The 11,125-nt window shown below is 40.3% G+C and overlaps 2 protein-coding genes across 2 annotated transcripts; both read right to left on the bottom strand.

The window, feature by feature from the left end:
• Nucleotides 1–405: 405 nt before the first annotated feature.
• On the bottom strand, nt 406–2,334 carry LOC143362974 (uncharacterized). Its single transcript, XM_076803542.1, has 4 exons — nt 2,331–2,334; nt 1,349–1,499; nt 1,056–1,230; nt 406–615 (listed from the first exon to the last, which is right to left on the bottom strand). The coding sequence occupies exons 1-4, from the start codon at nt 2,332–2,334 to the stop codon at nt 406–408; spliced, it is 540 nt and encodes a 179-aa protein (XP_076659657.1).
• A 3,859-nt stretch (nt 2,335–6,193) lies between these two features.
• LOC143362684 (uncharacterized) lies at nt 6,194–9,288 on the bottom strand. Its single transcript, XM_076803057.1, has 4 exons — nt 8,965–9,288; nt 8,587–8,727; nt 7,630–8,077; nt 6,194–7,082 (listed from the first exon to the last, which is right to left on the bottom strand). The coding sequence occupies exons 1-4, from the start codon at nt 9,105–9,107 to the stop codon at nt 6,570–6,572; spliced, it is 1,245 nt and encodes a 414-aa protein (XP_076659172.1). The 5' UTR covers nt 9,108–9,288; the 3' UTR covers nt 6,194–6,569.
• Nucleotides 9,289–11,125: the final 1,837 nt, after the last annotated feature.

The following is an 11,125-nucleotide window of genomic DNA, read 5'->3' as shown; positions in this document are numbered from 1 at the left end:
TGTCTGTAATTCAATAACATTCATTAAATTACACACAATATTATTATACATATATACAAATTACATTATATTTCCAGAATTGTAATAAAATTCCGGGTAAACCAACTAATTCTGATAAATAGGTTTTTGCAAGATCAGTAACAAACTGCGAATATCATAAACTTACAAGAAACAAAAACATAAATTAAGAAGATGCCAGATCGTATGAATAAAATCTTTATCTTCAGTATAATTTAGTGGACATTCGAATCGATACCAATTTCTTTTTAATTCCGGTTTCTCTGTGACAGAGATCCAAAGTTTCGTTATAAATAATTGTCCAGGTTTTTGATAAAACAACACCCAATTTCGACAAATCTCACAACGATAGTTCTCGCCGAGAACAGAGGGATTTGTAATTTCTGGTCAGTGCAATTCCCTCGCGAGTGCGTCGATTATCCTTTGAAACGTGGCGCTATCGAGACCACAAAATGGCCTCTCCTGGGGTGAAACAGGCGTCGATCTTCTTCGCCGACGGAATATGTCGTCGAAATCGTCAACGGCGTTCGGAGGATTCACCTTGGCATAGTAAAGCGCGGCGAAACCGCTGTAGATCAGGAGAGCCGCGGTGGCAAGCTGCAAATTATAATTGCAAATTATAATTTGCATTTATATTAGCAAAAATCCCTTTCAAAATTATTTGGTCAAAGTGTCAGTTATTTTTAAGTAATTCTCCTTCCTTTCCACTTAAATTGCTTAATTTGAATACATTCTCCACCCCTTTTTTCTTATAATTTTCATTTCTACCAGTGACAGTCTGACAGAACGTTAACGCATGTGAATGTTAAGGAACATTGATACTAACTTGCTAACGTGCTAACGGAGTACCTACTGTTTAACTTTCAAACTTGGAAATTGAGAAGACATTCGCTATTCTAATGACACGTCTTTCATCCCATGAATTCTCAATTTGTTTCACGAACACTTAATTTCCTCGCGTCCTTAATTTTTAATAATTCAATATTCTTCAATATTCAATATAATTGAAATATTCATGTACTGATTCATCGACTCACTTGAAAAACGGCCCAAAACTTGTAGCTACCCTCGTTGATGAGGAAATCGTAGTAGCCACCCCAATAGTCAACTTTCGAATCCACTATTGCCTTCTCTTTGTGTTCCTCTTCCTCCATGTGATGATCGTGACCATAATCGTCCTCGTCGTGACCACGTCGATATGCCCTCGGATGTCTGATAATAGTAAAAACGGACACTTGTTAATTTTTTACAGGCTACATTGTCGAACAAAGTTGGATTTACAATTGTTCATAGACAAGAAAGAAATGGTTTTGAACAATTTTTAAAGTACCTGTACGTTTGCAGAGCTGTAACAGCTTCAGAATTTTGCGCAGACTCCTCCAACGGTATAGCAATTGCGGGACGATTGTTATGGGCTGAGACGTGGGAGATGCAAACGAGGACCAGAAGACAGTGGCAGACTAAATTTGTTCGTCCTCTGTCTGAAATATTGCACACACGTTTAGGTTTAACATTATTCTAAATAAGACGTTTAGATAATACAGATAAAAAATTTCCGATAAGGAGTTGAAAAATTGAAGAGCAGTTTAGGTGGTAAACAAACTGCTAAACACTTCAGCTTTTAAAATTTTTAACCAAATATATTATTCTTAAAAAATAAATTCCTGTGCAGTTAAAGGGTGTGGCCGGATGAGGAGGTCAAAAGTGCCCCCAAACCAAATTGAAAATACTTTGTGCCAATTTTCAACCCTATATACCGACATGGGGGTTAGCAATGGGGTGATAAAGAAAATCAAGTTTTTCCGTAATTTCTCTTATCCTCTTCAATTGAAAATTTCGAAAAAAGTCAGGCATACTCTAGCTATTAGAATGCACATCTATGAATTTTTTCAGAATTTTTAGCTTCGAAATCGAGTTTTAAAAAATACAAAAAAATTTTGAAATGCCGATTTCTTGTAGAAGTTACGAGATACTAAGTCTATATTTTTACAGTTTTAACATCTCTTTATGGTCGATAATATATGATTTTTCCAGATTTTTCAAAGTGGGGGCACATAGTTAAAAAAATCAAAAACCGCTATTCTTAAACGTTTTCACAGTTTCGTATTTCGTCTAGTCATTGTTGCGATAGGTGCATAGTGACCAATAATTACTAACAAAATGCACAACATTCAAAATTCTCTAGAGCTTGTACAATCTTGGTCTGAATCTCTTATACCGATTAATTTCGAAAATATCATGTTCTTCAGCCTGGTTTTCCCCAAGTTTATGGAAAAAGCCGGGAACGGAGCAGCTCATTCTTCAGTGCTTACCCATAATGCCTCTTCCGCTTGAATCTGATCGATGAACCCTGAGAACTGTCCGGAAAGCGCGTGTCCTGCGCCTCTCATTCGTGAACACGTGTCTCGCGAACACTTTTCTTTTCCGTTTCACCAATTCGCGCGAACCTGTGCTCACCTTTAACCGGCTTCGTTCATGCTTCGTAGTCGATCGAACCGAATTCTCGCAGAACCGGGAATGAAATCGATCGTTGTTCGATTCGATCGGATCTCGGAACGCGCCGACGACGGGAATCCCGATCGAAGGAACCGTCGATGATAAAATCCAAGCAGCGACTGAGAACCGATTCGGGGGACCCAGTTCAAACACACTGTTACGTTTCACGCGTACCGGTAACTGTATCACCAGAAACGTTAAGCAAATCCAGCGTAAGGCGCTAACAGCCCTAATTGTTACAGATCTTACGTATCGTCGCGTCGTCTGCAAAGACTTCAGTCAGGAATTCGCCAATAGGCGACGGACGAGCCCCATTTTCTGCACATTCCGCCTCCTTGTCGCCACGTTGTCTTCGCCGTTCTATCTCGAAAGGTGTTTGTCCTGCGGAAACCGTCGGCCTCTGCCTTTGTTTGCGGAATTTCAAAGTATTTTATAATTCACAAATTCATTCGCATTTGTCACGTCTGGCTTTGCCGTTTCTCTTAACCCTTGCACTGTCAAAGGTTATTGGTGTCTGGACGATTTCGAACAATCTTTAAAATTCACGTACTTTGCTTTATACTATTTACAAGATAAAATATTTCAACAAATGGTTTGTCAAAATCATTGTAATAATCTCAATTTATTATGTTCCAGCGAGAATCTTTTCAATTTTTTTTTTATTTACTTCCTCCCGTTTGACTGCATCAAACGTGGAGGACCCACCTTCACAGTTTGAGGGTACTGTAAAAACGTTTACAGTCCAAGGGTTAAACTATTACCGCTAAGAAAATCGAATTCATTGGTCATTGAACCTAAGTTTCGTTCTTGTTCCTGATTATTTTGTCTTTTTGACGACTTCACTACAGCAAATTACGAAACAAGAAGAAACGCGTAAAGTATTAAAGAAAGCTCAAGGTAAATTGCAATAAGTGAACAGGAAATATTGTACATTTTTTTAAATTTTCTATATTTAATACTGAATTAAATACTATTTAGTACAACCGAGTACAATCAACAAGCTAATTCTTCCGTGCTCGTTAATGAGCTAAACACGCCCTATGTACGGCCACAACAAAATCGCCAGCCAAGCCCGTTTCTAACTGAACTTGCGTCGAGTAGAAACATGTGTAGCAATTATCGCCGGTTTAGAGTATTGTTTCAACGGTACTTGCTGAAGAACACGCTAATCGCCTATCCTAATACCGTAGGAGGATGTACATCGGTTAACCAGGTTGATGTTCGTTGTTGTACATTCGGCTACTGTCTGTTTGCGATACCAGCAACAAAAGTTCCGCCGTCCCCACTGTGAAAACTTTCCATCATTTAGTTAGCCAGTTGAACCATCGTTTCATAAAAGCGGAACGGCTAAACGCTCAAATTGGCCGAAATAAAGACAATCGAACACCGGGGACGAGCTCAAACAGCCCCGAGGTATAGCAACGAGGACGGGCAAGCGTCTAGAAACCGGCGAAAAACGGAATATTACGGTGACCTTTGTGCCGTTTTTCGAAATCTCACTCGCCAATCGTTGCGAGAGGTGACTACATACAGTGAATACCTCGACTCAATCCAGGATCACTTTTGCGAATTTTTTTTAAACAAACGACGCGAATAAATTAATCTATTGTTCACCATTTTTGATATGTACATATTGAAGATTCTACAGGAAATTTTTGAGCCCGATTCGTCGATCCATTTCCGGTGCACACCTCGTTGAAGCATGCATTCCCTCGAAAGCGTTACTCTGGTCTGTTAAGCTGCGTCGACACCGAAGCAACATCGAGCAAATTTTTGTTGCTCCTCACTGATTTGTTCTTCTTTTCTTCGACAAGAAATAAGAGATAACAGATAGTTGCTCGATGTCGTTTCAGTGTGGACGTAGCTTTAGATTTTTGAATCTACTGAATACTCTGGCGTCAGGACAGTGAGAAAAAAAGAAAAACTGTTTATAAAAGTCTCTGTCTATAACTGCGACATGCAGGAAACGGTTATCATCTCGGAAAGCAACAAAATGGCGGATAACTAAAAAATGTAGTGACTCATACGGGACACTTGTTCCCGTTCATTAAATTGCTCATTTTTTATCTAAATGTTGAGTATCGCGAGAACGTTGTGCAAAATTTTACACGATAAAATTGTGGATTTTATGCATTTGTGACAAAAATGTGTAGGTCAAATGTTAAGCAATAAAGCCATTTAAAAATATCGAAATCAGATTGGATTATTTGCAGCTAGTTAAAACTATAAAGTAGTCTGTGAAATGTCTGTGCAGCGCTAATGTCTCTTGCAAATGATGCAAATCATTTTTATTTCACATAATAATCCGCAGTTTATTTATTACTCAGTCAGTGGTATAGTGTTCGCTCTCGTTTAATTATTGTGGGTATTCAAAAATGTGTACAAGAAGGCACTGCCTACAATTGCTATATTTATAATTTGCGTCTTTCGTCGTTAAAAAGAGTCTAATCTCTCTTTCGCGGTATAAATAAGTAAAATGTGGTCCGCGAAACCCTAGGGCGTTAATAAAACAGAAAAAGACCGTAGCGTGTGTCCGGGGGTAATCTGATCGCGGATCGATGGCGATTCTTATGCATGAAATGCATTATGCACGGTCGGAACACGCGAAAGTGTAATATGATGAGACACTTTGTATTCTCGGTACGCGGCGGAACCGAGGGGATCATACCCGAAAAGAAAACCGGGGGATGGGAGCCATGAGAGAGCGGATTGCGCCGGCGTAATTGGTCAATCGGAATGCGGGACCATCAGGGATTCTCGCCCCGTTTCCTGTAATTCTTTCAATTCTGCCGATACTGACAAATTCCACCTCGTTATCCGTCCAAAAAGTTGCGCCGTGACTCTCCGTCGTGGCGGTAAGAAGCGGCCATAACCGAATACGCCGGTATTGCGAGAGGAATTTACGAACCCGACATTGTTCCGACACAGCCGTCGTCTTCATGAGCTTAATCGTGCCGCATGATCGACGGAATATCGTGCCTGTTGATGTACGTAGTCCCGTAGCAACTTTTATATCCCGCCAGTTTCTTTCGTCCTACAAATATTATACAATCGCGATCGCGATATTTTATAGCTCGCGTCGTCGCGATCAAATCGAAGTTGAGGAGAGTTCGCCGTTTAAAATGGGCAAGCAGCTTAAATGGTCACAATGATATCACGTTGAATATTATGCAATTACGATCACAATATTTTATAATACGGGTCATAATGAAATCGAAGAAATTGAGAAAAATTGATCATTTAAAATGTGCAAAAACTTACATGGTCACAATAATGTCGTGGAAATATCATGCAATTGCCGTCACAATATCTTGTGATATGCGTCATAATGAAATCGAAGAAATTGAGAAAAATTGATCATTTGAAATGTGCAAAAACTAAAATGGTTACAATGATATCGTGGAAATATTATGCAATTACGATCAGAATATTTTGTAATGTGCGTCATAATGAAATCGAAGAAATTGAGAGAAATTGATCATTTAAAATGTGCAAAAACTGAAATGGTTAGAACGGTATTGAAGAAATATCATGGAATTACGATCATAATATTTTATACTGCAATGAAAAATCGAATAAGATCGGGATAGTTGACCATTTAAGATGCACCAAAATCAGAATAATAATAATTTCAGTAGGTATCGTAAGATTCGAAAATTAGTTTTATTGAGCTGTTGGGTACATGTTACATAATTATGTTGTACAATTACTTAAACTGTGATTGTCCGAATTCGAGCGATAAAAGATAAATTGTGCCGATTCCTTTTATTAAACAGTTCGCTCTGCATTATCTTACATTTTCGATGATTAAGCTAGTACTCGTTTCGAAATAAATAATCTACTGTCAGGAGAATATATACAAAACTTACAGTTAATATTTACACATGCAAAGTACACATTCAAATTGCATTGTTTCGGTTGTGTGCCCGGTTTTTGCAAGGTGTTCGATCGAAGAGAGTTAGCAAAGGCCACCAATGGCGGACGACGCGTTAACACGCCGCGACGCCGCGTAAAAAAGCGTTCGGCTCTTCGAGTTCCTGAAGTTCCCGGAGGTTCTAAGAAGCCTTCCCATACTTCTCCGCGAAACTCTCGATCCCCTCCAGTATACGTCCTGCGAGATCCCACCAGCTGGCGTCCGCGTACGATCTCGAGTGCTCGACGGCTTCCGCGAGATGAGCCGGGAACGTGATCTTGTGCCTGGCTATGCTCTTCAGCACCAGAGCAGCGATGTAAATGATGAAGTAGATGCTGAAGTACAACGGAACATACCAGAGCTTCTTCCCTATGAAATAGTACGAGTATGGCCTCTTGTCCAGCCTCTGATCGTTCATTTCCGGCTTCTCGGTGTGCTCGTAGTACTCGGGTATGTGATCGTAGATCAGCTCGTGATGGAAATCGTGATCGTGATCGTGATCGTACGTGTGGCCGTCGAACGGCGGATGATCCAGGGGAGCGGAGTACTCGATCGGTTTCGGCGGTGGATCGCTGGGATAGGAATCGGATGGAAAATCGGCATAATCGGAATCATGCGAACCGAACGAGGCGTCTGGCTTGTAGGAATCTGGGGGCTGAAAAGAAATCGTTCGAAATCTCGATCATTTCAAATTCGATTGCATTCAAATTTTTCAAATTCGATTTCATTACATTTCAAATTCTTTTATAAAGTAAAATTGTGACTGCGATTTAAAATTGATATTATGGATTATCTAAACCGCTCTTCTTCGACATTAATGTATAAATTCTTTCACATATATCTTTTACTTTTACTAATTGTAAGCAATTTTTCTCTATGACCTTGAAATTCAAGAACTGATATTTGGCTTTCTGTGTCGCATCGAATTTCAATTAAAATTCTGATTTCGCGAAATCGTTACCCAACGATCGTTCAGCAATTCAAGCAAAATGTCCCAGTACCCGGGTATCAATAATTTAGATATCAACGACGAAAAAGAGTTCCGATTCACGTGAACCGCATTTGCATGAAGAGGCTTCTCTAGTAATCGTTATGGTAAACCCTCCAATTTTTGTTCGACCAAACAAACTACCTCGGTTTAGCGGAACGGTTACGGCACGTCGAATGAAAATTGCGTTCGCTTATGGGCAGAGAATTTTTACCTTGTCGCTGATATCGAAGTCCGAGTAGTCGTCCATGGACAGCGGCTTCGAGATGGGCTTGTCCGCGAGATAGTCCGGTGGTTTCGGCATCGGTTTATCGCCGAGATACTCGGACGGCTTCGAGATTGGTTTGTCGTTTAGGAAATCTGACGGTTTATAGTCGTAGCCGTCTGCGAACGGCTGCTTAGAGAAGTCGAAGCCGCTCGGGGACGGAGGTCCGCTGGGTGGTCCGCTCGGAGGACCATTCGGAGGACCATTCGGAGGACCATTCGGAGGACCATTCGGAGGACCAATTGGCCGTGTCGCTTGTACAGGCCGTGGACTGTCTATCGGGCCCTTCGCAGGATCCTTGTTCTTGAAAGCGTAAATCGGCGACGGATGGTATCTGTCCTGGATCTGCTTCCTGCCGTTCAGCCTCGCCAACATCTCGTAATCCAGTGTCGAGTACCTGCAATCGATTATGATACCCGACTGATTTTTTTACGCGCATACTAGCACCTAAGAAGTTACGGCGGTACCAAGCAATTTTAACCCTTAACGGTCCGGAAGTATTTCAAGTTTACTTCCCACCAGGTCCAAGCTATTTTTCGTACGAAAAATATTTATATGAAATTATTTATATGAAAATATTTATATTATAAATTTAAATATTTATATTATTAATTAATTTGATTTTTGTCGCCATATACGCGGCATTGGACCCAGTAAGTAAAGGTGCCATGTTGCTGGTGGCATTAGACCGTTAAGGGTTAACCTCTCTTAGTGCCCTACAATTTTATATCCCTTAAATCATCTACTATGACATATTTGACGTTAAATTGAACCGTTTATTATTCTATTTATTTTAAGACAGTAGTTCCAAGAATTTAAGAACGATATGCATTGTTAGGAACGAATTGTTAACAATAATACGTTTGCCACGGATAAAGAGAAGCAGTCACGACTTTTTCCTTGTACCTTGAACCAGTTGTGTAGTCGACAGCCTCGCCATTTTGTAATTTCGGGCCCTTCGGCGCGACGTAGACGGGGGATGCAGTGATTGCTATGTTCTTCACGCTTCTGCCCTCGTTCTGCGTTTCGTTGCTGCCCGTTACGATTCTTGAAAATCAGAAATAGTTAGTTTACTCTGGAGTTATTCGAATAGTCAACACGAGTATCATCGAACATGCCATTTTTCTTATCTCTGATGAACAGACTGCGGATTTTGTACGTTTATGACAAAATAGGGTTGAATCTATTGAAACCATTAGAGAAAGAAAGAATATGGTTCCTGCAGTCGATGAGGACAATTTTTACTTTGCGCAAAGATCCGCAGTCTGTACTTAACAATCGAACCTTGTGATCCACGACGTCTGATCTATCCCCGGATCGGTGTCCTGCTGGCCGTTCCTCGACACTTTCGCGTACGACGCAATTTCCGGCAAAACCGAGGTGGCTGACAGATTCGCTAAAAGAAGCGAAATCAATATGCGTATCATCTTCTCCGGCAGCCAAAGATGAATGATCGGGGAGCTCCAGTTTGCGTTGCCTATATAGACTCGTAACTGTACCTTGCCAGTTAGTGCCTGGAAATTTACTGTCCGGCTCTAATTTCGTTCGTCGCGATCTTTAGCGGTATTAATTGTCGTCTGCTTCCTTCCTGCGAGCGCTCCGCGCGGTCGTTTCGGATCGAAGCGACCCGGTTCCCTATCACGAAACCCAATTAATCCGCTTAATTTCTGACAGTCGTCTCCCGTCGAATCCACGTTCGAACAGACAAAAGTTCCACCGCGGACGCGCGTAGCCGCGTTAATTGCTCGAAACGAGCGTTGACAAACTTGTCCTAATGTGTTTCGCAAACTATAAGACACACCGTTACGAGGATACCGAGGAAGGAAACAAAGTCAACGCGACCTTGACCGGTTAATCATCGATCCGAATAGGACGAGGGAAACCTTTTTCCGCGGATTTTCTTCCGTTCGCTGGAAAATGAGACAATAAGGAACACGGTTCTTCTTAATCGTTTGTATCTCCGTTTATTTAGTTTCATTGAGGACATTCCGCGAACAGAGAACAAACTATTACTATCGTCTTTACGACTGTACAATTAGGGAAGTTGCAATTACGCACTATTTCCTGCATAGTTATATCACATTGTTCCTCCGCGGAACCGCCATTGCGTTTTCATTATTTAACAGCGTGTGTCCTATTAGTGCTTACTTCGTACAGGCTTAATATCCGTTTTCTGGGCCGTTAGTCTTTATCGTAGATAATTGAGTCCTTCACGGTATTTCAAGGTCGAATGCACAGTTCCACATTTATGTCGCCCGTAAGCGTCGTTATTTGTTCTCGGGGAATTATTAATATCTATTAAAGTTATAGTAATTGAAATAATGGAATTGGTTCAGAACTTACTTTCTTTTCTAAGTTTGGTACTCATTATGAAAGTTTATCCATTTCCTCAAATCAAAATTTGTTGCGCCAATTTGCCAAAGGTATTCGATTCTTAGCATACGAAATAGTTAAATCGTGAAATTTTATTGACGATAAATCATGGAACAGTAAATTGTCGAGGTCAAGGAACTCAAGAACCTACAAAGATTCACGTTGTTAACCTACAATGCTGATTCATAAACAATTTATACATAGTCGATTATAACAGTACGATGCTGATCTTACGTGTCAATATAAATAACAATGTAATGCCGAATAAATCATACTAATTGGTTTAATAACGCGGTTACTCTTCCTCGTCGTAAAGCGTTCGGAAAAACGCCGAGCCCAGATTTATCTTAACATTAATGACAATTTTTTTACAGAAAGCCTCGACCATTTAACGTGTGCGAAAGAATCATCGATTATACCAGCGAGCTGGTGGAATGAATAATGTGGCGAGTTTTTGCGTAATGAAGCCGTGGACACAATTAAAGCAGACACTACGCCGGTGACTTCAATGCGCGGTGAGGGAACATCCGCGAGTGATTTCAACGCGCGGGAAAGACGTGTCTCCGGGCTTAGAGTTTTAATTTCGTTTTTTTCTACCGGCAATAAAAAAAAAATGTTCATCACTTATCTTACACCTACACTATGGATTTTATGCGCTAGTTAAAGTTTCAATGAATTTTAACGAGCCTTTTGTCTCGCTCAATCAGCGTGCGCGATTTTTTCTTGAAATCCGGCTTTTGTGAAATATTAAATAAAAATCTGCGCGCGTAGAGACGTCCACAGTTGACATACACGTATTATTTATATTCGTACCTTTACATTTATATTACTCTGTCTCGCTGAGAAAATATATGACTTTCATAACAGTAACAAATGTATACATACATACATATATTTGTCGAGCGATTCAATGTACTTACATTAACATTCGCGCTTATTAAAATGATTTCTATCTCTACTTGATCTGTGATCATTCTTCAGCATCTATGCTACATGTTATTCTAAAACGAGAGACAAAACAAAAAAATACAGTGTACAAAATAGAGATTCAGCGTTACGGATTTAAAAAATG

Source organism: Halictus rubicundus, chromosome 2, assembly GCF_050948215.1.
Source record: "Halictus rubicundus isolate RS-2024b chromosome 2, iyHalRubi1_principal, whole genome shotgun sequence".
Taxonomy (NCBI): Eukaryota; Metazoa; Arthropoda; class Insecta; order Hymenoptera; family Halictidae; genus Halictus; species Halictus rubicundus.
Note: the sequence above shows the minus strand (reverse complement) of the source record. Positions and strands in the feature narration are given on the sequence as shown.